General features: G+C 46.8%; 5 protein-coding genes across 5 annotated transcripts in view; 1 reads left to right on the top strand and 4 right to left on the bottom strand.

Annotated features, from left to right (window-relative positions):
- The window catches only part of rab3da (RAB3D, member RAS oncogene family, a), a 12,196-nt gene extending 5,434 nt beyond the window's left edge, over positions 1-6,762 (bottom strand). The window contains exons 1-2 of the mRNA XM_076283211.1: positions 6,320-6,762; positions 801-1,031 (exon numbers count right to left, since the gene is read on the bottom strand). Coding sequence (XP_076139326.1) covers positions 801-1,031 — 231 coding nt within the window. The 5' untranslated portion in view covers positions 6,320-6,762. The remainder of the gene's footprint in view (positions 1-800; positions 1,032-6,319) is intronic.
- Positions 6,763-8,542: 1,780 nt separating this feature from the next.
- Positions 8,543-14,393, bottom strand: pld6 (phospholipase D family, member 6). The gene is made up of 4 exons (XM_076278899.1): positions 14,388-14,393; positions 13,809-13,996; positions 12,445-12,671; positions 8,543-8,886 (listed from the first exon to the last, which is right to left on the bottom strand). The coding sequence occupies exons 1-4, from the start codon at positions 14,391-14,393 to the stop codon at positions 8,543-8,545; spliced, it is 765 nt and encodes a 254-aa protein (XP_076135014.1).
- Positions 14,394-14,592: 199 nt separating this feature from the next.
- Positions 14,593-19,497, bottom strand: sde2 (SDE2 telomere maintenance homolog (S. pombe)). Its single transcript, XM_076283218.1, has 7 exons — positions 19,382-19,497; positions 19,115-19,232; positions 18,567-18,678; positions 17,872-18,041; positions 17,116-17,239; positions 16,064-16,520; positions 14,593-15,316 (listed from the first exon to the last, which is right to left on the bottom strand). The coding sequence occupies exons 1-7, from the start codon at positions 19,481-19,483 to the stop codon at positions 15,098-15,100; spliced, it is 1,302 nt and encodes a 433-aa protein (XP_076139333.1). The 5' UTR covers positions 19,484-19,497; the 3' UTR covers positions 14,593-15,097.
- A 262-nt stretch (positions 19,498-19,759) lies between these two features.
- On the top strand, positions 19,760-20,475 carry mrps28 (mitochondrial ribosomal protein S28). The gene has a single exon (XM_076285584.1). The coding sequence runs from the start codon at positions 19,763-19,765 to the stop codon at positions 20,333-20,335; it is 573 nt and encodes a 190-aa protein (XP_076141699.1). The 5' UTR covers positions 19,760-19,762; the 3' UTR covers positions 20,336-20,475.
- A 1,953-nt stretch (positions 20,476-22,428) lies between these two features.
- The window catches only part of capn1b (calpain 1, (mu/I) large subunit b), a 26,259-nt gene continuing 23,687 nt past the window's right edge, over positions 22,429-25,000 (bottom strand). The window contains exons 19-21 of the mRNA XM_076283234.1: positions 24,584-24,697; positions 24,257-24,315; positions 22,429-22,514 (exon numbers count right to left, since the gene is read on the bottom strand). Of these exons, the coding sequence (XP_076139349.1) occupies positions 22,488-22,514; positions 24,257-24,315; positions 24,584-24,697 (200 nt within the window). The 3' untranslated portion in view covers positions 22,429-22,487. The remainder of the gene's footprint in view (positions 22,515-24,256; positions 24,316-24,583; positions 24,698-25,000) is intronic.

Genomic DNA, 25,000 nt, shown 5'->3' on the forward strand with positions numbered 1-25,000 from the left:
CACTCAGCAAGACTAAGTCAAACATTAACTAGCCACCACAGAGTGTGTGTGTGTGCATGCATGTGTATGTGTGTGTGTGTTTGGGGGTGGGGGGGGGGGTATGTGGGTATGTCACTCAGCAGAATATTTACTGTGGTAATTTATTGTGTGTGTGTATGTGTGTGTGTGTGTGTGTGTGTGTGTTTGTGTGTGTGTGTGTCCTAATCATGTGGTCCTGTGCAGACTGGGAGGGTAATTTCCTTTAATATCCCAGTTAATGAGAGTAGTTTTTGAGAGTAACAGAAAGTAAGTGTGTGTGTGTGTGTGTGTGCATGTGTGTGCCTGTGTGTGTGTGTGTTCATGTGTGTGTGTGTGTGTGTATGTGTGTGTGTGTGTGTGTGTGTGTATGTATGTATGTGTGTGTGTGTGTGTATGTGTATGTGTATGTGTGTGTGTGTGTGTGTGTGTGTGTGTCAATAGCAAATGGGTAATCTGATGTAGACAGTAGAGTGTGCAGGTTTGATGTATGTGTGTGTTCCCCCTATCTGCTTGGCCCTCTTCTTGTTGCAGTAGGTGTGTGTCTGTGTGTGTGTGTGTGTGTGTGTGTGTGTCTGTGTGTGTGTGTGTGTGTGTGTGTGTGTGTGTGTGTGTGTGTGTGCATGTGTGTGTGTCTGTGTGTGTGTGTGTCTGTGTGTGTGTGTGTATGTGTGTGTGTGTGTGTGTGTGTGTCTGTGTGTGTGTGTGTGTGTGTGTGTGTGTGTGTGTGTGTGTGTGTCTGTGTGTGTGTGTGTGTGTGTGTGTGTGTGTGTGTGTGTGCTGACCCATATCTGCAGCTTGACCCTCTTCTCGTTGCGGTAGATGGTCTTGACCTTGAAGTCGATGCCCACGGTGCTGACGAAGGCGGAGGTGAAGGAGTCGTCGGCGTAGCGGAACAGGAAGCTGGTCTTGCCCACGCTGCTGTTCCCGATGAGCAGCAGCTTGAACATGTAGTCAAAGTTCTGATCCGCCAGGTCGCGCTGCACCTGCGCCTGCTGATCGCTCACCTGCGCCATCTACAGGCATGGAGGACAACACACACACACACACACACACAGACACACACACACACACACACACACACAGACACACACACACACACACACAGACACACACACACACACACACACACACACACACACACACACACACACACACACAGGTCAACGACACTAGTACACTGTTTGAATAAGTGTCATTTGTAATAACTTCACAAACAATTTTGTTGTTTATTTAAGACAGAATAGCTCAGCAAATAAATGAATGTTCGTTTTAAATGGATCAAACATCATTCTGAAATGGTATTTTGAACTTTAAACACATAAAGCAGCATTGTGGAAAGTTGGCACAAAACTAGCGAAGTATTCAAAAATCACCAACAGCTTGACTGATAATCCGAAGCCACTGAAAAAATGCGTATTGCTGCTTTTTGGTGATGTTGCCGGTGTCATGCTGTGAAGGCTTTCTTGACATTATGTGAGGTGTTCCGACCCAAACAACTAAACTACAATCTCACACACACACACACCAGGGATGAAATACTGCACGGGCCTACCGGGCCCAGGCCCAAGGGGTCAGGGGGCCCTGAAGCCCAAGCCTTTGCATGGAATCATTGCCTCAATATCAACAAATCAGGATGTAGGTCTATGAATCTGATTGAATTTAGTATTGGCCATTCCCAAAATGCACCAGAATACAGGAAATCACATCAAACAAATGAAAAATGTTCTGGGGGAGGACCCCCAAACCCCTAAATCTGTCAGCAGAGCGAGGGGAGACTAAATGACACAGGGAAGTGAAGCAATAAAGACTGAGAACCCCAGCCGCCCTCTCTCCACTAGTCTTGTGTTCATCCCTCTCTCTCTCTCTCCAGTTGTTCATCCCCTCCTCTCTCTCTCCCTAGTCTTGTTCTCCCCCTCTCTGTCCACTTGTCTTGTGTTCATCTCTCTCTCTCTCTCTCTATCTCCACTAGTCTTGTGTTCATCCCTCTCTCTCTCTCTCCACTAGTCTTGTGTTCATCCCTCTCTCTCCCTCTCTCTCTCCACTAGTATTGTGTTCATCCCTCTCTCTCCCTCTCTCTCTCCACTAGTATTGTGTTCATCCCTCTCTCCACTAGTCTTGTGTTCATCCCTCTCTCTCTCTCTCCACTAGTCTTGTGTTCATCCCTCTCTCTCTCTCCACTAGTATTGTGTTCATATCCCTCTCTCTCTCTCCACTAGTCTTGTGTTCATCCCTCTCTCCCTCTCTCCACTAGTCTTGTGTTCATCCCTCTCTCCACTAGTCTTGTGTTCATCCCTCTCTCCACTAGTCTTGTGTTCATCCCTCTCTCCACTAGTCTTGTGTTCATCCCTCTCTCTCCCTCTCTCTCTCCACTAGTATTGTGTTCATCCTCTCTCTCCTCTCTCTCCTCCACTAGTATTGTGTTCATCCCTTTCTCTCCCTCTCTCTCTCCACTAGTATTGTGTTCATCCCTCTCTCCACTAGTATTGTGTTCATCCCTCTCTCTCCCTCTCTCTCTCCACTAGTATTGTGTTCATCCCTTTCTCTCCCTCTCTCTCTCCACTAGTATTGTGTTCATCCCTCTCTCCACTAGTCTTGTGTTCATCCCTCTCTCTCCCTCTCTCTCTCCACTAGTCTTGTGTTCATCCCTCTCTCTCCCTCTCTCTCTCCACTAGTATTGTGTTCATCCCTCTCTCTCTCTCTCCACTAGTATTGTGTTCATCCCTCTCTCTCCCTCTCTCTCTCCACTAGTATTGTGTTCATCCCTCTCTCTCCCTCTCTCTCTCCACTAGTATTGTGTTCATCCCTCTCTCTCTCTCCACTAGTATTGTGTTCATCCCTCTCTCCCTCTCTCCACTAGTCTTGTGTTCATCCCTCTCTCTCCCTCTCTCTCTCCACTAGTCTTGTGTTCATCCCTCTCTCCCTCTCTTCCACTAGTATTGTGTTCATCCCTCTCTCTCCCTCTCTCTCTCCACTAGTCTTGTGTTCATCCCTCTCTCTCCCTCTCTCTCTCCACTAGTCTTGCGTTCATCCTCTCTCTCCCTCTCTCCACTAGTATTGTGTTCATCCCTCTCTCTCCCTCTCTCTCTCCACTAGTATTGTGTTCATCCCTCTCTCTCTCTCCACTAGTCTTGTGTTCATATCCCTCTCTCTCCCTCTCTCTCTCCACTAGTCTTGTGTTCATCCCTCTCTCTCTCTCTGTTCATCCATCTCTCTCTCCACTAGTATTGTGTTCATCCCTCTCTCTCTCCCTCTCTCCACTAGTATTGTGTTCATCCCTCTCTCTCTCTCCCTCTCTCCACTAGTCTTGTGTTCATCCCTCTCTCTCTCTCCACTAGTATTGTGTTCATCCCTCTCTCTCCCTCTCTCTCTCCACTAGTCTTGTGTTCATCCCTCTCTCTCCCTCTCTCTCTCCACTAGTCTTGTGTTCATCCCTCTCTCCCTCTCTCCACTAGTCTTGTGTTCATCCCTCTCTCTCTCCACTAGTCTTGTGTTCATCCCTCTCTCTCTCTCCACTAGTCTTGTGTTCATCCCTCTCTCCCTCTCTCCACTAGTCTTGTGTTCATCCCTCTCCCTCTCTCCACTAGTCTTGTGTTCATCCCTCTCTCTCTCTCCACTAGTATTGTGTTCATCCCTCTCTCTCCCTCTCTCTCTCCACTAGTCTTGTGTTCATCCCTCTCTCCCTCTCTCCACTAGTCTTGTGTTCATCCCTCTCTCTCTCTCTCCACTAGTCTTGTGTTCATCCCTCTCTCTCTCTCCACTAGTCTTGTGTTCATCCCTCTCTCCCTCTCTCCACTAGTCTTGTGTTCATCCCTCTCTCTCTCTCTCCACTAGTCTTGTGTTCATCCCTCTCTCCCTCTCTCCACTAGTCTTGTGTTCATCCCTCTCTCTCTCTCCACTAGTATTGTGTTCATCCCTCTCTCTCCCTCTCTCTCTCCATTAGTATTGTGTTCATCCCTCTCTCTCTCTCCACTAGTATTGTGTTCATCCCTCTCTCTCTCTCTGTTCATCCCTCTCTCTCTCCACTAGTATTGTGTTCATCCCTCTCTCTCCCTCTCTCTCTCCACTAGTATTGTGTTCATCCCTCTCTCTCCCTCTCTCTCTCCACTAGTCTTGTGTTCATCCCTCTCTCCCTCTCTCTCTCCCTCAATCTCTCTGTGTCCAATTGTCTTGTGTTCATCCCCCTCTCTCTTTCTCTCTCTCCATCTCTCTGTGTCCAATTGTCTTGTGTTCATCCCCCTCTCCCTTTCTCTCTCTCTTTATCTCTGTCCACTCGTCTGTTCACCCCCTCCTTCCTGTTCGTAAATCTCCGATGCTGAGTCCGGCTCTTTCTCTGATGGAGGGCCAAGTCCCTGATGACCACATCAGCACAAAGTATTCAGACACACTCACTTTCACACACACACACTCACTTACTTTCACACACACACTCACTCACTCACTCACTCACACACACACACACACACACACACACACACACACACACACACACACACACACACACACACACACACACACACACACACACACACACACACACACACACACACACACACACACACACACACACACACACACACACACACACACACACACACACACACACACACACACACACACACACACACACACACACACACACACACACACACACACACACACACACACACACACACACAAACAGGGTATTTCAAGCACATTCCCACATGGACACTTACTTTATCCACGTGGTTTGTCTCTCTCTCTCGCCAATTATCTTTCTGTCATTCAGTTGTTCATTCTCATTCTTCCCCTTCTCTCTTTTTCCTTCTATCATTCAGTTTCTCTCTCTCTGATTCTTTCACTTTCTCTCTCTCTCTCTGTTTTTTGTTTGTTTGAGTGGAGTGGAGTGGAGTGTGGGGCTTGTGCCAGGGAGGAGAGGTTGTGTGCCAGGGCAGGGGGATAAGAGAGAGAGAGAGAGAGAGAGGGAGAGAGAGAGGGAGGGAGAGGTGCAGTGCAAAAGTGCAGACACAGGGCGGCTATGAGCCAGAGGTGCTTAAAGAGTGAGGAGGCCCCATAAGCATCAGCAATGGCCACTGATTATTACTGCAGCACTTCTACACGCACGCACACACACACACACACACACACACAGCCAAACACACACACACACACAGCCAAACACACACACACACACACACACACACACACAGAGACAGTGTCTGAATGAAATGACTGACATTGCATTGGTTAGGTTGGCTGTTTCAGCAAGGGTGGGTGGGGGCCCTTTATGGGCTCTTGGGACTTGGTTAAGAGTGGGCTGCTCATTGCCAGGTCCTTCCCTGTGGCTCACACAGCTGCCTTATCAGCCACAGGCCTGAAAGTGCTGGATGTTGAAACATTGGGTGCTATCACTAATTCTGTGGACTATTAGCCAGACATGAAGCAAGCAGAGCGCACGCACCACTGGGGATGAAGGCTAGTCTCTCCTACCAAGGAATTTCCCAATACCCACTATAATAAACCATCATGGGTTTAAAAAAAAAAAAAAAAAAACAGGTGTCTACATGCCATGACCACCCACTGACACGTGGAGGCCCCCCTAAATAAAAGGCTCTAGTACTCATATCCATTTCGCAAAGTTATCCATATTATAGCCTACTACAGCGACGACGACGACGACGAGGGAAAACGTAGCTGGTCATGTCGAAATGTGACGTGGTGTCGCCGTGACAACTACAGTCTAGCCTAGCAGTGGCTTGTTTGGGAACAGAGCGAAGCAGCAGCGCTAGCGGCTTGCGGGGGAAGCCCTCTCAACAGGATATACCAGTCGGCCACACCTCTGGGAAGGAACACACGCACGAACAAACACGCTCACACATGCACAACCACACATACACACAACCACACACAAATAGGATGCGTCATTCAGTAACTCAGTGGAAATAGCCAGACTTAAAACGCGGTCTTCATTATAACTCGATGAGTTACTAATTGGATAATTAGTGGTTTCCTGTGGCGCATGCAAATTGGTTAGCGACAGTCTCCAGCCAGACGTCTTTACGAAACATCTGTCCTCGCTTCTTGCTAGGATACTGTTTTCAAGAAGCTGCAGCTTAGAACAAAAGAGTCGTGATCACTAAGCTTACTGAAGTGGGACCAGAGCGCACTGGCTTAGAATTAAGTTGTAACACTTGCCGACGCTCTACCGGTGTCCATATGGTGCCCAACAGAGAGAAGTATTGGAAACGATGGTGCCCAACAGAGAGAAGTATTGGAAACGTTACGCAGCTGTTCACCAAAAATATTTATCTTAATATCATACCTTACTGATGTAGCGTGTCGATTTTGAGCTCCCACTCCTTTGAAATATCTGAGGGTTTTCCTCTTCTTTCGTTCAGTTTTCTCGCCTTATTCACAGACGACCGCATGTGACAGAGTGGTTACGCCGCTCTAAGCAACCGTAGGCTACTATAACTTAGCCTCCACCGCTGGTAGGCTAACGTACTACACGCTTCCTCGCCCTGCACTTTGCCTTGTTCACGACGTCTCTCCTAACTGGGCAACCGATGGGAATGCGCCGCACTCGCTCGTCTCCACCGGAGACGTGAATCCGGTCTTACGGAAGCCAAGCGGAAGTTTGCCAACTGCACAGTCTTCTGCGCGACTTGAGGCGCGCCCAGGTCTGCCCCCACGATGGCTTTGATAGCTTCCTTGGCAGCTGTCTTTAGTCTGTGCGGTAGCCTTGGTTCGTTCTGTTAACGGTGCACACCACCTACAAACACAGATCGGATTCTGAAGCGTTGTTGCTTAGATAAGCCAGAAAGATCTGCGCAGAGCAGCCACGACACGCAGGCTACTCCCAAGGCATGGGGATGGCCACACCATCGATGAATAAATAATATCACACCATAGGCAAATACATGAATGCATGGGCAAATACATGTTTTTAGGACAAGAGTTAAATGCACACGTTGGCAACATCAGTGCACACACAGAGCACCACGTCCTCCTTACTTCGTTGAAAAGTTTAACAGTGTTCACCAATAGGACATCTAAATAAGATGGTACATAATCATAATAGTATATTATATACCACTATCTTACACTGACATTGGCAAAATATTCAGATTTTTAAAATCTAAAGTTCCATGTCTGTTGCTGATGTTTTGTTTTTTGCCAAAGATTACAATATTTTTTTTGCTGTCAGTATCAATATAATTTGGGCAGATATTGTCACCGTGCTGCTTATTTGCTTTCAGAGGTGCAGTGAATTAAATTGTTTCTGGTCAATCAGATAGAGACATTTTTCAATTTTTTAACGTTTTTGCGGGAGTATGTGTGTGGATGCTTTGGCCCTTGGTTTGGCATGCTTGGGATAATCTGGGCCTTGGACTAAACTATTTTGGGGACCCCTGGTCTAAATAGTGTGCATGATGACAACCTGCATCTGACAGATTCTGGGGCAGCTGTGACTCTGGGTCAAACGCTACATGGTGATATCAGATGGATCGGTTGCATTAAGTGACTGGTGTGTTTTCACTGGTAAAGTATTCAATTGTCAGTTTAGGCAAATCATTTGTGTTACTTACGAACAAGATATAGCTTATTATGGTCTGAGCGTTGAGTTACTCAAAACTGCTGTGTTATTTCCAGTGTGATCCTAAGTGACTGGTGTGTTTCTGTCTTCACTGCACTACATTAGATTTATTCATAGCATCCACAGTGACTTACAATATGAGAAATAACATACAAGCTACAACTCCACTCCACTCCACTCCGCTCCGCTCCGCTACACTCCACTCCACTCCACACAACTCCACTCCACTCCACACAACTCCACTCCACTCCACTCCACACAACTCCACTCCACTCCACTCCACTCCACACAACTCCACTCCACACAACTCCACTCCACTCCACTCCACTCCACTCCACTCCACACAACTCCACTCCACTCCACTCCACTCCACTCCACACAACTCCACTCCACTCCACTCCACTCCACTCCACTCCACTCCACTCCACACAACTCCACTCCACTCCACTCCACTCCACTCCACACCACTCCACACAACTCCACTCCACTCCACACCACTCACACACAGCGGAATGTTTTAAATGTAATTTTATTGGCATATCCAAGCAAAGCTGGGACACCATAAATCTGGCAGCACAATACCCCATCCCAGACCCCTCTCTCTGGATGAAAATCTGGCCAGACACGACACCCCCCCTCTCTGGACCATGGTCTGTTTACTCTCCACCCACCACACGCTACGGCTCAGCTACACCTTAACACACATCCTGCTCACAGTCAGTGGCCCAGCAAGACAAGTGATAAACATGAACTGAGTAATAACTCCAATTATTACTGTTTCGAAAAGGCACTATAGACAAAACAATCATTACAATCAGTGGAAATAATCTTAATAATATTAATAATCGGTTAAAAAAAAAAAAAAAACCCTTTCCTATTAAAACTAAAACATTTACAATACCATATAGTAGCTAACTACTAACATAATAATAATAATAATAATAATCCTTAAAGCCCGCCTTCTTTAGCTTCCTGGCTGAGCTCTTCGCTCTTCCAGTCACGGCGCTTGAACATCATTGGTCCACCGTTCCGCGCCCTGCCCTTCTGGTGGCTGTCGTGGGCGGGCAGCACCTTGTGACGGGCGGGGTCGTTGGCCAACCACAGGCGCTGGAACTGGGCGCTGTAGGGTGCCACCACGGCCGGGTCGTCGGTCACCAGCAGGTTCTCCTGGTTGGACTGCACCGCCGTCATCGTCCAGTTGAGGGAGCCGCAGACCAGCAGGCGTCCGTCCACCACGGCGAACTTGTGGTGCATGTGGACCGCCCGGCTCAGCTCGTGACGCACGGGGACGCCTGGGACAGGGAGGAGGAGGAGGAGGAGGAGGAGGAAGAGGTGGATGAAGAGGAGGAAGGAGGAGAGAGATCATTATTAGAGCTGCAGGTGCGATGGAGAACTTGTGGTGCATGTGGACCGCCCGGCTCAGCTCGTGACGCACGGGGACGCCTGGGACAGGGAGGAGGAGGAGGAGGATGATGAAGAGGTGGAGGAGGAGGAGGAAGAGGAGGGAGGAGGGGAGGAAGTGAGGAAGAGGAGGAGGTGGAGGAAGAGGAGGAGAGGAAGTGAGGAAGAGGAGGAAGGAGGAGAGAGATCATTATTAGAGCTGCAGGTGCGATAGAGAACTTGGTGGTCGGTCACCAGCAGCAAGGAGGAGAACCACGAAGATAGAGAGAGAGAGGAAGAGGAGGATGACAAGGAGGAGAACCACGAAGATAGAGAGAGAGAGGAATAGGAGTACATGGAGAGGTAGAAGGAGAGAGAGAGGAAGAGGAGGACATGGAGTGGTAGGAGAAAGAGAGGAAGAGGAGGATGACATGGAGAGGTAGAAGGAGAGAGAGAAAGAGGAGGATGACATGGAGAGGTAGAAGGAGAGAGGGAGAGGAAGAGGAGGATGACATGGAGAGGTAGAAGGAGAGAGGGAGAGGAAGAGGAGGATGACATGGAGAGGTAGAAGGAGAGAGGGAGAGGAAGAGGAGGATGACATGGAGAGGTAGGAGAGAGAGAGGAAGAGGAGGATGACATGGAGAGGTAGAAGGAGAGAGGGAGAGGAAGAGGAGGATGACATGGAGAGGTAGAAGGAGAGAGGGAGAGGAGGATGACATGGAGAGGTAGAAGGAGAGAGGGAGAGGAAGAGGAGGATGACATGGAGAGGTAGAAGGAGAGAGGGAGAGGAAGAGGAGGATGACATGGAGAGGTAGAAGGAGAGAGGGAGAGGAAGAGGAGGATGACATGGAGAGGTAGAAGGAGAGAGGGAGAGGAGGATGACATGGAGAGGTAGAAGGAGAGAGGGAGAGGAAGAGGAGGATGACATGGAGAGGTAGAAGGAGAGAGGGAGAGGAAGAGGAGGATGACATGGAGAGGTAGAAGGAGAGAGGGAGAGGAAGAGGAAGATGACATGGAGAGGTAGAAGGAGAGAGGGAGAGGAAGAGGAGGATGACATGGAGAGGTAGAAGGAGAGAGGGAGAGGAAGAGGAGGATGACATGGAGAGGTAGAAGGAGAGAGAGAGAGGAAGAGGAGGATGACATGGAGAGGTAGAAGGAGAGAGGGAGAGGGAGAGGAGGATGACCTGGAGAGGTAGGAGAGAGGAAAATAAAGGAGAGGTGAATATGATTTACTATTCACAGCATGTTGTGGATGGTTTTATTGCAACTACTCATCCCAAGGTCTACCAGCTGAGCAACACAGACACCCACCCACACACAAACACACACACACACATCAGGAACCCATAACTCAACCTCAACAGTAGTCCTGCAGGTCACACGTCCCTCACATGTGACACACACACACACACACACACACACACACACACACACACACACACACACACACACACACACACACACACACACACACACACACGTTGCAGATTTAATCTGGTAAGAAGCATTGGAACATTCCTCACGAGAGAGAGAGATGATGAGAGTGAGGGTGGGAAGGAGGGAGGACGGGAGAGAGAGAGAGAGAGAGAGAGAGAGAGAGAGAGAGAGAGAGAGAGAAAGAAAGAGAGAGAGAGGGGCTACAGCAGCAGCTGGACCTGCTAGAGAAATACTGTCAGCACTGGGCCCTGACAGTAAATCTAAAAAAGACAAATATCATGATTTTCCAAAAGAAGCCCAGATGTCAGGACCGCAGATACCATTTCAATCTAGGCAGCACCGCCCTAGAGCACACGATGCAGTACACTTACCTTGGCTTAATCATGACTGCATCGGGGAGTTTCAGCATGGCAGTTAATGCACTAAAAGAAAAAGCTCGCAGAGCCCTATATGCAATAAAAAGAAATTTCTGGAACATAAACATACCTATTAAAATCTGGTGCAAAATATTTGACTGTGTAATCCAGCCCATTGCGCTGTACGGAAGTGAGGTATGGGGTCCACTCAGTGAGCATAGCTACACTAGATCGGACAAACATCCTATAGAAAGCCTACATGCAGAGTTCTGCCGATTGATCTTAAAAATCCAAAAGAAAACACCAAACAATGCATGCAGAGCAGAACTAGGCAGATTCCCATTAGCCATCAACATGCAAAAAAGAGCCCTCAAATTCTGGATGCATCTCCAAACAAGTCCCACTGACACACTGCATTTTAATGCAGTAAAAACCCTGAAAGATCTGAACCCTGAAAAGAGTCCTCTGAGTCAGCTTGTACTGCCACTAACTAATCTCCCCCTAACACACATTAATAACTTCTCTCAGACAAGTGCTGCTTTCAAACTGAACACCAATAAGATCATTCAAGAATCTAAAGAAAAATATTTGGAACATTGGCAAAAGGAGACAAAAAACCAAAGCAAATTAGAATGTTACCGGTCAATAAAATCTGAATACCAATTGGAAGAATATCTCTATCACAGTCTAGCCATAGAAAAAGGCAGACTGAGAAAATCCTGGTTGCCAAGAGAGCAAAGAATATGTGGTCACTGCATAACAGGTGAGGTTGAGACTGAGGTGCACTTTCTTCTTCACTGTGAGAAATATACAACTATACGTAAGTCATACTTTGACAGGCTCACAAGCCTAATCCCAGGGTTCAGAAATCTAGAACAACAAGAAATAATGGCAGTCTTACTCGGACAGCATGGACAGACAGCAAATCTTGCTGCCAAATACGGCACCGAATGCCATAATGCAAGGGACAGTGGTTAAATAATTAAATAATTAAATAATCATTACTTTTATATGGCACCTATCCATATAATTACACAGACAAACACCATACATACACGCAGCCACGCACACACACACACACGCACGCACGCACGCACACACGCACGCACACACACACGCACACACACGCACACACACACACACACACACACACCAGTCTGTTTGTTAATCTTGGATGCGTATCTATTTGCCATGTACTGTATTCCAAGCATCCTCTATGTAAATGTATGTCTAAATGTATGTTCTGCTTTGGCAATGCAAAAATATTTGTCATGCTAATAAAGCTCACTTGAATTGAAAATGTAATTGAATTGAGAGAGAGAGAGAGAGAGAGAGAGAGAGAGAGAGAGAGAGAGAGAGAGAGAGAGAGAGAGAGAGAGCAGAAGCGTGCCAGGGGAATTCTTACAATCATATGGTCTGTCCAGAGGAGACTGTGTGGGACATTGTGGATTTGTTACGGACATTCCACTGACTCCCTATAGGATGGGAGTAGGTGACGAACCCCCCCCCCCCCTCCCCCTCCCCACACACACACACACACTCCATAATTCCTCACACACACACACAAACACACACACAGGTCCATGACATTAGAATTTCTCACTCTCTCTCTCTCTCTCACACACACACACACACACACACACACAAACGGGTCCATGACATTAGAATTTCACACACCTGCTTTCCGCAGCATTCCTATCTGTGATCCAGTGATGTACATGTAGTCGCGATCGATGATGACGCGCACACACACGCCCCTGGCGTGCAGGTGAAGCACGGCGCGGCTCAGCTCCATGTTGGAGAAGCTGAACACGCACACGTCCAGGGAGACGCGCGCTGACAACAGGTGGAACAGCAGCCGGGAAAACGAGTCGTCCTTCAGGCTGTGAGACATACCACACGGGCTACAGAGACAAATAGAGAGGGAGAGGAGAGATCCTAAATCTGGGATGTATATAAGTAAGTATAAGTATAAGTATATATACTCTTTTGATCCCGAGAGGGAAATTTGATCTCTGCATTTATCCCAATCCGTGAATTAGTGAAACACACTCAGCACACAGTGAACACACAGTGAGGTGAAGCACACACTAATCCCGGCGCAGTGAGCTGCCTGCAACAACAGCGGCGCTCGGGGAGCAGTGAGGGGTTAGGTGCCTTGCTCAAGGGCACTTCAGCCGTTCCTACTGGTCGGGGTTCGAACCGGCAACCCTCCGGTTACAGGTCCGAAGCGCTAACCAGTAGGCCACGGCTGCCTGCATGGAGGATGTCAAAGCCAGTTAACGTTAATCCGAAACGGAGGCCATTAAAGATGGCATGATATTAAATATTGATGATATTAAAGATTAAAGAATGACAATAATGATATTAAAGATTAAAGAATGGCAAAGGGATGTAAAGCGAGGAAGGGAAAAGACCCTCAGAAATGTGAATTAATTTCATGTTCACAAGACATAAGGCCACACTTATACCTTTACTTAATACTTAATGCTTTATAATCAATACTTGTATAATGGCTGTAACCCTATTACGTCAACCCATTCTTGCACTGATATATATATTTTTTATATTACCTAGCCTACTCTCTTATATGTCCATATTTATTTTATGCTGGTCTCTAGACTTTATTCTTGCACTGTTGCACTGTTGGACTTACTCATTTGCACCATCACCATGACACTCACTCTCACAGAGAGCACCTTACCTCACTATGCACAGAGAATCACAGACTCACAGTCCCTGCCTCAGTCATTGCAAGCGCCTCATGCTTAATCACCCCTAAGCACACTATGTGGATACTGTTTTAGATTTGATTTAGATTTAGTGTTATTTAGTATAATTTGTATTTTAGTATATTCTTTATCTTCTACTGTCCTTATTGCTTAGTTGAGTTTTTTTTATATTATATACTTTGATTACTTGTTCTGCTGTTAGTGAATGTTGTGTGTGGTGTCTGTATGCTACTGAGACCTTGCATTTCCCCTTGGGGATCAAAAAAAGTATATATCTATCTATCTACATAAAAGAAGAAGACTGTTTACCAAGGTTGTTTGGATGCATCTCCTGAAGCGAACAGTCTCTCCACACAACTGGACTCGCAGGGGAAGAAGAGCACCTCGGTGACCCGAGCTGCGGGCTTCAGGCGTCGGTAGAGCCAGCGCAACCACTCGATGCCGAGGGTGAGACCAACCACCCCCACCCCCACCAACTTCAGCACCTCCGACGCCGACTAGTCAGGGAGAGAAGATGGTGAAAGGCAGGTTTTGGAACAAGTGTGAGAAGAAAGTTACAAAGCGAGACCGCAATGCATGCATATTCATTTCACCCGATAACCAGCGATGCACCGAACAGATTAAATAAATCTAGCCACAGTAGGCTACAATGGTCTGATAAACCCCTGCTAGATGCTACGTCTAAATGCTGCTATACGCCGCTAGCTAGTATCTAGCTAACTAGCTGACCATCTTGCAACTGTGCTGCTAACATTTGCCTGCTGGTAAAGTTTCTTGCACACACACGACAGACAAATTCATGCAGTCATCCCTATATGTTGCCATTAAGGTAAATGGTTGAACAGGATTTAATGGTATCAGAAAAGAAACCCATACGGTAAGACTTACCGGCATTTTAACAACTTGTGGATATCGGTGTACGTACGAACTGACCATGCAGTATAGACTGGTTGTTTGTCGCCCCCTGCAGGTCGGAGTAAATACGCAATAGATGGAACATTTAATGTCACTGGCAACGTATAGTTGGGTTATGGCTTTATAGTGGTATATATATATATATTCACTGTACAAATAAAACTAATTAGACAAAGGATTTAAGAAAAAAATGTTTGTTTATTCAGTTATAAATGTAATATCTGTACAACTGAACATATGGACATAAAACCCATACATCTGGTTTCCCCACAAGCATATATGGAATCACATTGGAGCCAAAGTGCCCCCTTTACCTATTTACAAATCAGCAGAATTGTGAATCAGAAATACAGAAAAGACACCGTCAAGACAATACTGCAGCAAATACATCTGATTTCTGTGACCTTTCCGCTAAACAAAACAATACTTAAAAAGAATATGGGTACATGGTCTAAAAACTAAAAAATAAATGCTGAAAAAAAATAACTGAATCTAAATAATAATAAAAAATAACTGAATAACTGAAACTCATCAGGACCCAAGATCCATCATATCCACACTGCTCCTTTCCATATTCCCACACAAACCCATTCTGACACACATCCTGGAATATCTAGAACACTTTAAATAATCTAGTTAATCCAGCTCCCGCTTTTTTAAAAGCCAGGGTCCCTCTCAGTCTCTCATTTCTTCTTGCCCTTGGCAGGCTTGGCGAGGAGGGCGGGGTCGATCTGGTTGGGGGCGAGGCCTCGGACGGAGAAGAGGCGGGCGGCGCGCTCCTGCAGCGTCCCTCCGCACTTCATGCCGCGCTCCATCAGCGCCCCCTTCAGGCGGTCCAGGCCCATGGCCTCCAGCTGCTCCACGCTGTCCACCGCAGAGAGGTCCAGAGGGCCCGCAGGAACCTACACACACACACACACACACACACACAGCAACGTTTTCAATTCCTGTCATTTAAACATCATTAAATAAATAAATAATAAAAGATACAGAAAAAGAGAGAGGAAGAGAGAGAGAGAGGTGACTACTACTACTACAAAGAGACACATGAGAAAGTTGAAATGGTGCTACTCAAAGAAGAAAAATAAATACATGTACATTTTTACAAATTTGACAGTTAAGTCAGTCAAAAGTCAAGCCATCGGAAAAAAAAACTTGCAGTAGACTTATCCAAACATGGTCAATTTCAGCAGACCTGGACAATTTTCGGTTTACTGCAAATGCTTTGGTTCCAAACAGCACATACTGTGCAGACCTTGCCCCAATTTTGCAAATATGGCCGATCAATTTTGGTTTCAACTCTTCATGCCGTCACACTGCCCATATCAGTGCTCCTCAGAATCTCACCTCTGGTTCTGCACTCTTTAGAATCTCACCTCTGGTTCTGCACTCTTAGAACCTCACCTCTGGTTCTGCACTCTTTAGAATCTCACCTCTGGTTCTGCCCTCTTTAGAATCTCACCTCTGGTTCTGCACTCTTAGAACCTCACCTCTGGTTCTGCACTCTTTAGAATCTCACCTCTGGTTCTGCCCTCTTTAGAATCTCACCTCTGGTTCTGCACTCTTAGAACCTCACCTCTGGTTCTGCACTCTTAGAATCTCACCTCTGGTTCTGCCCTCTTCTGGTTCTGCGCTCTTTAGAATCTCACCTCTGGTTCTGCGCTCTTGGTGCTGCTGCTGGCTGCCTCCTGTGATTCGGTGTCCATCTTCTCCTCCGGCTTCTCAGTCTCTGCCCCCACCTCAGCCACTGAGGCCTGCGCAGGCCCTGCAGCCTGGGCCTCGCCTGATGCCCGAGTCCCCTCCTGGGCCTCCTCCTGGGAGTCCAGGGGAGCTTCTCCCTGGGACTGCTCAGGATGGGGCTCCTGTGCTGGGCTTCTCTGAGGGGAGTTGGCCCCTGAGCTGGAGGAGGAGGAGCTGCTGGGACTCTCCTGGGACGTGTGGGGGGTGATGTGGGCGACAGCTGCTGCTGCTGCTGATTTAGGTGCAGTATATCCTCCTGAACTGCAGGAGGCGCTAGATGACGCACATGGGGAAGCGCCATCATCGCCGTCATCACTGGCGGAGTCACTGTCCACGTCGGAGCCGGCCAGGTCTCCCATACCAGTCCTGACACACAGAAAAAAAAAGAACAGAATGTTATTGAATTCCTCAATACAGATTCAATCCCATAATTCACCATCGCAGATAATGAAGGGCTAAAAACTCAGGAGGGTGGCAAGCTGGAGTCACTATGCTGACTGTAGTAAATGAGCATTACTGCAGCGCTGCTTCTACTTCAAATACATAATGCTCGTCACCACAACAAAATTACATTAGAAGCAGGACCAGCATCTTAGCAATGAGAGAGAGAGAGAGAGAGAGAGAGAGAGAGAGAGAGAGAGAAAGAAAGAAAATGTGAGGGAGGAACACTAGCAGACGTGGTACTGGGAAGAGAGCTCCGTTTGTAGAGTGCCATTGATGGTCAGCTCGTTCTGTGTGTGTGTGTGTGTGTGTGTGTGTGTGTGTGTGAGAGAGTGAGAGAGTGAGTGAGTGAGTGAGTGAGTGAGTGAGTGAGTGAGTGAGTGAGTGAGTGAGTGAGTGAGTGAGTGAGTGAGTGAGTGTGTGTGTGTGTGTGTGTGTGTGTGAGTGAGTGAGTGAGAGCAAGTTCCAGATCCAGACATGTTTATTCGGAAGGCTACAGTGCTGCTGACGGCAGACCCACCAGAGGCACTTCTTCTTGCCAGGCTTGGGTGCGCTGGTGGCTTTCGTGACTGTAGCAGCCGCGGGGCGTTTACGGCTGGGTCCCTCATCAGCCTGCACCAGGCCACTGGAGGCCGCCTGCATCCCTGCAGCAGGAGAGAGGAAGCTCAGTTTACTTTCTGATCATAGGATCTGTCTAGTTTCACACTAGAGGCAGCCTGCATCCCTGCAGCAGGAGAGAGGAAGCTCAGTTTACTTTCTGATCATAGGATCTGTCTAGTTTCACACTAGAGGCCGCCTGCATCCCTGCAGCAGGAGAGAGGAAGCTCAGTTTACTTTCTGATCATAGGATCTGACTGGCCGCCTGCATCCCTGCAGCAGGAGAGAGGAAGCTCAGTTTACTTTCTGATCATAGGATCTGACTAGTTTCACACTAGAGGCAGCCTGCATCCCTGCAGCAGGAGAGAGGAAACTCAGTTTTCATTCTGATTATAGGATCTGACTAGTTTCACAATAGAGGCAGCCTGAATCCCTGCAGCAGGAGAAAGGAAACTCATTCTGGTTTTCATTCTGATTATAGAAACACATCTGCTGTGGATCTGACTAGTTTCACACTAGAGGTATAACAATGCCAGACACAATCTGGACACAGTGCATCATCATGTACAAAACAAGAGCAATTCATTCTAAAACACCAACTTATTTACAGATCAGCACTGTTACCAGGCGGTTTTTGGACACAGCGCATGGTCCGGTGTAAGAGAGCGGTTTGTCGTACCTCTGAGGACGGAGTCCTCGAGCCGCTCGGAGAGGTCGTGGCACTGGCGCTCGTAGTCAGGGTCGCTGAAGTAGTGTTTGGGCTCGGCCAGCTTCCTCTGCAGGCGGTCCAGGCGCCGCTGCTCCTTCTCCGCCTCGCGGTCCGCCTGCTTCTTCAGCCACTCCGCCATCCTGGAACAGACACAGGTCCAAGGTCAGAGGTCAGCTTTATCAGCTAACCCTCACACACAGAACTGGAGTCAGTCGGACAGTTGAGGGTTTGACGCTTTAATGGCTAAGTCTCAAACGCATGCCTGGTGTCAGTTTGTTAACGTTACTGTTATTGTTTTGAAATCTGTGTTATGTGTAAATGGCCCTGTGTAGTTTTGTTATTAGTATATGTCTACCAGTACCATTTCCCAATGTCTTGTGCAACTAAAGCCATCCTTACACCAGAAGACTTTGATGAGATTTGGGAAAGATTCTTGAAAGACTGTAGTCTTTTGAGTAAAGCTTTAATGAGGGACATTAGTTAAAGCACTCCAGCCCTTCAAGAATCTGTCCCAAATCTTTTCAAAGTCTCCTGATGTGTGGGTAGCATTAGTAACACTTTTGTGTTTTCAAGCCCCCTGGATCAGTCTCTGAAGCTTTGTTCAATAGACGGCAAGACACCACAGATGGGCCTGTGCATTGCTCCACAGCTCCATAAAGACTTACTCTTTCTCGTGATTAACATCTCGCAGTCTTCGGCCACTCAGGTCCCTGCAGGCCTCGCGGTTAGTGGTCTTCTCTATCTGCGCCCCCAGAGCTCGGAGCATGGACCCGAAACCTGTCGCAAGGAGCGGGAGAGAGACACCATGAACATCGGATGCTTGTGATATTTTTCATATAATCACAAGTAACATTTCATTTCCTCCTGCTTGACATTACTGCAGCATATTCTGAAGTCTACAATACACACACACTCAGACCTTAAACCCATAGACTGTAAAAAATAACTTTGAGAATCACCAGGACATGACGTGCAATGTGTGTGCTTTGAGTATGTGCCGTACATGAACTTGGTACAGATGTGGTATAATGGCATATAATCAGAGCCACCGACGCGACATGTCTGTTTAAATATAACAGCTACACGCTTTCCACCTATCCTTAATGTAACGTGGACGCGTTGGTCATGCAGCCAGCAAGAAAGCTTAGCTGTCCAGTGTCCACTGTCCTTTCTACTATGTGTTTCGGGCTAACATTGCTCCAGCTCTACCAACCTCCTTTCCCACCGAACAAGCGAGGCTCCAAACGATACACAGCCCCAGTCTGAAGTTGCTCTTCACCGGACGACAGCCTGCCATTGTTTTTAACGTAGAAGTCGGTTGTTGGGATACCCTAAAACGAGAAAAAGTTCATCATAACAAACAATTGCTATTCATAACGTTAGCTATCTAGCTAACAAGTTAGCATATTTCGCGTTAGCGCTAAATAATCAGTCAAACTGAAAACAAGTAACGTTATAATACAAACATATGATCACTTACATCTTCAAGGGTAAATAGCTCGATTAGATTCTGAACAGTCGATCCTGGAAGAAACGTTAAACTCCTCGATTGAAGAGAGGGTGAAACCACAAACACCTCCATGTTGCTTGACTGAATGTTTCTTTTCCGGTACGGTAAGCCAGAGGGACAAATGTAACAAAAGACGTCACAGAAAGCCAGTGGTGCTTTGTGCGATGTTGCTTCATCTTAATGTGAAATTTAAACTATGTATTGATTTTGAGATTCATATTAAAGGCAATACAGACATCGCTTCACTTTATTATTATAAGTGTTTTTGAATATGTTGTCTCAATCCTGTCTTTATTTACTTCGCGTAAAAAAGTACCCATAATGCTTAGCGCCAAATCGACCAAAGCAAAAATGGCTGCGGTGTACAAGGTTGCATGCCGCTTGGGCAGCGGTAACGTTAAATGCATATTTCCAAGACAAAGTTTCTATACGCATAGGAAACTCTACACCAGTGATTCCAGCGTCCCGCCGGGCGGACAAGGTGAGACAGAACCCCAACAACCTTCTGCCGAGAAGCCAAAGAGTGGGTTCGCTGTTGCATACGAGCTTCACACGGATCTCCAGCAGAAGCAGGAAAGCACTTCCTCTAGCCGTGTCGGCTCAACGAGGGACGAGACGTCCTTCGCCTCGTTGCTACGACACTCTCCGCTGGTCCAGATGGGTCCGGCGAAAGACAAAGTAGTAGTGGGTAAAATCTTTCACATTGTCCAGGACGACCTCTACGTCGACTTCGGTGGCAAGTTCCACTGCGTTTGCAAGCGACCGTCGGCTGACGGTGACAAGTACCAGCGGGGAACCAGGGTAAGAATTCGTCTGGATGATCTGGAGATGACATCCCGATTCTTGGGGGCAAATACAGACACAACTCTGCTGGAGGCCGATGGTTTTCTTCTGGGACTTGTGGATACCAAGGCGAAAGCCTAGACTCAGTGGATTCCTTCTTAAAGACTCATGGCTGGACTCAGCATTCCCTCTGGCAATGTAATGCAATGCATCAGTGAGCTTTGAAATTGTTCTTTGTAAATTCTTTGCAATTACATTAAACTCACGTCTGTCATAACTGTTATACGCAATAATCGAGTAGGCTTCTCTGTTACTGGGATTGCCTCAAAAAATGTCTTGTACCATTTAAAATGTTAGGTTATGTTCCCAAAAACAAACTGGGGGGAAAGCTGTGCTTTTGCTTGTGTGCAATCACCACACCACAATCATTCAGGGTTTGGTTTGAGGTTTATTTAAAATGTTTGCTCAGCAGGTTAATCCATCACAGCAGTTCATTCTGACAGTGCAGGTATGCCATAATAATAGTACGACCCCACTTTTATGTAATGTTCCACCAAATATCCTTCACACTTATTCCAAAGTGACACATTTTCAACGTAGGCTTTATTTGGCAGATATAAATCCTTACCTTACAGTCACCACAGATACATATTAAGGCCAAAGATTCCAAGGAATGCTTACTTTATCCCAAATGCGTGCTTTAGCGACAAACCTTAATGTGTTAACTCCAAGCAAGTTTTAAGATTCTGAAACAAGATCCCCATAATGGTTGGTTTTGTGAGCTACAAAGCTATATTAAGCTTTCAGGGCTCTTCTAATGGGAGCTCATAACTACTTACTCCGATTGAAATAACCCAGGTTTGAGGTTTGTCACGACTCCATACATTTTGAACACCCTCTTGATCACCTTGTGGTGCAGGACAGTATTCACCAAGCATCGCTGGCTGTTTGGAGTCACTTATTTATCAGCTTGCTTATCCGGTCAGTCACAACACAACACACTTGTCCACTGCATGCTCTTGCTTCAGAAACTTCTACGGTAGCATCTGTTACAATTTGAGTGTAAGCTTGTCTTATGCAAACCAAACTCGGCCTAAGCTTACAGAAAGCTTGAAGAAGAGGAACGACAATAAAGAAAAACCTGCAACTCAACAATGGGGAAATTCAACCATATGATGTTATGATCGTTGCTTCCTAAGCATCTATTTAGCTTACTGGTTCCTATACATTCTCATGCTATTAAAAGACATGCAGGGGGGCTACTAGGACCTCCGGCACCTTTTCATACGCACAAACTCCCCATGGTGAGGGGTTAGCCACTGTTGTTGATGCTACGCTACACTACTAGCATTTGCCTGTTCAGTGTAAGTCAGTTATGTGTACTGTGAGTGGAGGCGAAAGGCTACTGTGATGACAGTCAGTTTCCCTCTATAATAAGGGAGAGAGAGAGAGGGAGAGAAATAGATAAATACAGTGAAGAGATGAAATCAAATAAAAAATATAATAGATAAAAATATTATTAATAATAAATAAGAGTAAAGAAGAAAAAAGAGGGTGACGATTCCTGTGAAGGTGGAGGCTTCAGCCTCACTGGAGATCTACCTTCCTCTCAATGATGGAGAGAGTGAGTGTGAGAGAGAGAAAAAGACAAAAGGTAATTATCATTTCCCTTTTTTTTTAGAAATCCTCCCTTTCTTCTCTTTCTGTCCTAGCCCCTCCCTCTAATAAAAACATGGATGAAACAAGGAAGGCATCAAGGAGAGACCTCCATGACAAATGAGAAATGCTTAAACGATGAAAACAATAACGGAGAGATGGCTAGAGAGAGAGAGAGAGAGAGAGAGAGAGAGAGAGAGAGAGAGAGAGAGAGAGATGTAAACCCAAGCGCAAAAGGAGAGACGTTGACAGAGTGAGAGACGGCGGTGGGCAGTAAGGCAGTGTGTATTTGGTATCTGAGTAGAACACTGCCCCCTACTGGACAGGAGGACTCTGCAGGTCAGTCAGGCCTGAGGGGGGGGGTGGCGTCCAGTGGAGCATAAGCAGCAGGGGGCAGGTAGGGCGCCCTCTGGTGGACAGACTGAGTATTTAATAGATTAGGAGGGGATACAGGGAAGGAACTCTGTGTTGAAGATATGGCAAGGGTGGCACTTTTATTGAAGGAGTGTTATACTTAAGGGAGGGGGTATTTAGGGTGGGGTATTTATTGTTGGGTGAGTGGATTGGGTGGTGTTGGGGTAGAGGGGGGTGTAGAGCTCCTCTGGGGGGTCTCTGGGTGCCGTCTTGGTCTCCTCCTTCAGCCACACATGCTCATGTACAGCCACTGAGGAAGAGAGAAGGAGAGGAGAGGAGTCAGCACAACACAGCATCACAAACACGCACGCACACACACACGCACACACACACACACACACACACACACACACACACACACACAGTAACAGTAACAGAGAGAGAAGGAGAGTCAGCAGAACAACAACACTCCTACCAGAGCCCTCATCTTACTAACGTCAACTCCTCAGGGAGAGAGGAAGAGGAGAGAAGAGTCAGCAGCACAGCATAGGAACACAGGGGTCACATCTACAGCACCTCTACTGCAGCTCTAACTTCACTAACATCCATTCATCATCAGTGCATTTACCTGATCACAGCGTGTTCAAATCTAGGGCAGGGGCACTAGGTAGACAGCAGCTGATTCTGACTAAGGTCTGGCAAAGACCAGGGCCCATTTAGCTGTAGTACACCAAGGTGCTGACAGCCCCTACAACATCACCAACCTGTTTCCCCAACATCATCGGCCTGTTTCCCCAACATCATCAACCTGTTTCCCCAACATCATCCGCCTGTTTCCCCAACATCATCAACCTGTTTCCCCAACATCATCCGCCTGTTTCCCCAACATCATCAACCTGTTTCCCCAACATCATCCGCCTGTTTCCCCAACATCATCCGCCTGTTTCCCGTATATTGATTAATCCAAGTGCGAGGCTAAAAGCTTTTTCTCAACGGGGATCATATTCCTCAAAGTTGTTTCAGCTTAATCCGTGTACGGGAACCCGACCCTGTGGCTTCAGTTCCACAGTAGCAAAAAGGAGCTGCTGAGAACAACTCGGTACTGCACATGGCTTTGTACTGTATGAGAGCGTCTGCTACATGAATGTAAGAGTGTTTTAGCCTGGCTAGCGCTACCACTTCTCAATGAGACGTGGTCTGGGAACCAAACGTTAATTTTCTCGTATTTGAAAAAAATGCCCAGATCTGTTTATTGGGTGCCACGGATGTCTATCAAATGCCTCTGTGCATAGCTCATCATGGTCTTGCTTTCCCCCTTGTTCTGTGATTGGTCTCCCATCTCAGGCGAAAATTTGCTCCATGGTCTCCAGGCTGCCTTAGCAGCGTAAATCAAATCGTGCGCAAGGCAGCATGGGAACACCCAGGCTAAGAGTGTTTAGCACTACCGTAATTTCCCAACCATACATTGATTCTACAAAAATTCTTAGAGCCATGAGGTTAATACACGGGGGCAGTTAATATGGTATTAATATAGTCCTGTTTTTTTAACTTGCATAAAACAGTATCCTGCGGTTTTTACACAATGCAGTTAATACACCGGAAATTAATGCACGTGTGAGAGTGTTTGCTGAATGGCCGCTGAATGTGTGAGAGTGTTTGCTGAATGGCTGCTGAATGTGTGAGAGTGTTTGCTGAATGTGTGAGAGTGTTTGCTGAATGTGTGAGTGTTTGCTGAATGGCCGCTGAATGTGTGAGAGTGTTTGCTGAATGTGTGAGAGTGTTTGCTGAATGTGTGAGAGTGTTTGCTGAATGTGTGAGAGTGTTTGCTGAATGGCCGCTGAATGTGTGAGAGTGTTTGCTGAATGGCTGCTGAATGTGTGAGAGTGTTTGCTGAATGTGTGAGAGTGTTTGCTGAATGGCTGCTGCTGCTGAATGTGTGAGAGTGTTTGCTGAATGTGTGAGAGTGTTTGCTGAATGTGTGAGAGTGTTTGCTGAATGTGTGAGAGTGTTTGCTGAATGGCCGCTGAATGTGTGTAACACGGTGCTGGTCACCTCGGTCAGGTTGAGCTCCGCCACACCCGTGCCATCCCTGTCCAGCTCCCGGAAGGCTTCTGCAAACACACAAACAAACAAACACACAAACAACATCGGTCATCATCAGGCATTAAGGTTCAGTCAGAGCAGTGAGCAAATCCTACTTCAACATCGTCTGCATCACGAGCTTGAGCACACAGTGAGTCTTATTTCAGGATAGTCAACTAGAGTGACTCATATCTCAGTAGAGATCTGAAAAAATTAAATAAAATATATACATGTATGTATGTATATAAATGTATGTATGTATATATATATACAGTGTTTTCTAGTGCAGACACGTACTGTACATGGCCTCCAGCTTGACCAGGCAGCACACAAAGTTGTCAAAGTCGATGGTCTCGTTATCGGCATAGCGGGCCACCAGCACCTGAGTCAGCTTGTTGTTCAGCATAAAGCCTGAAGAGACACAGACACACACACACACACACACACACACACACACACACACACACACACACACACACACACGTTACAGACCAAACCTGTGAAGATCAGTTTGACTTCCATGTGTGTATGTGTATCAGTCTGTGATCCATAGACTATAGTATTAACTATATAATCATTGATATACAGTATCATTCTCCCAGGATTAAATGACAAATGTATCCTCCCTAAATAAATAGAGAGAAAGTAATGCCTTTATTAGAGAGAGAGAGAGAGAGAGAGAGAGAGAGAGAGGCAGAGAAAGGGAGTGCGTCA

Source organism: Alosa pseudoharengus, unplaced genomic scaffold (assembly GCF_046254945.1).
Source record: "Alosa pseudoharengus isolate Yale_2024_CS ecotype anadromous, Long Island Sound unplaced genomic scaffold, YU_APseudo_1.1 YU_APseudo_1.1_scf_1, whole genome shotgun sequence".
In the NCBI taxonomy this organism is placed as follows: domain Eukaryota; kingdom Metazoa; phylum Chordata; class Actinopteri; order Clupeiformes; family Clupeidae; genus Alosa; species Alosa pseudoharengus.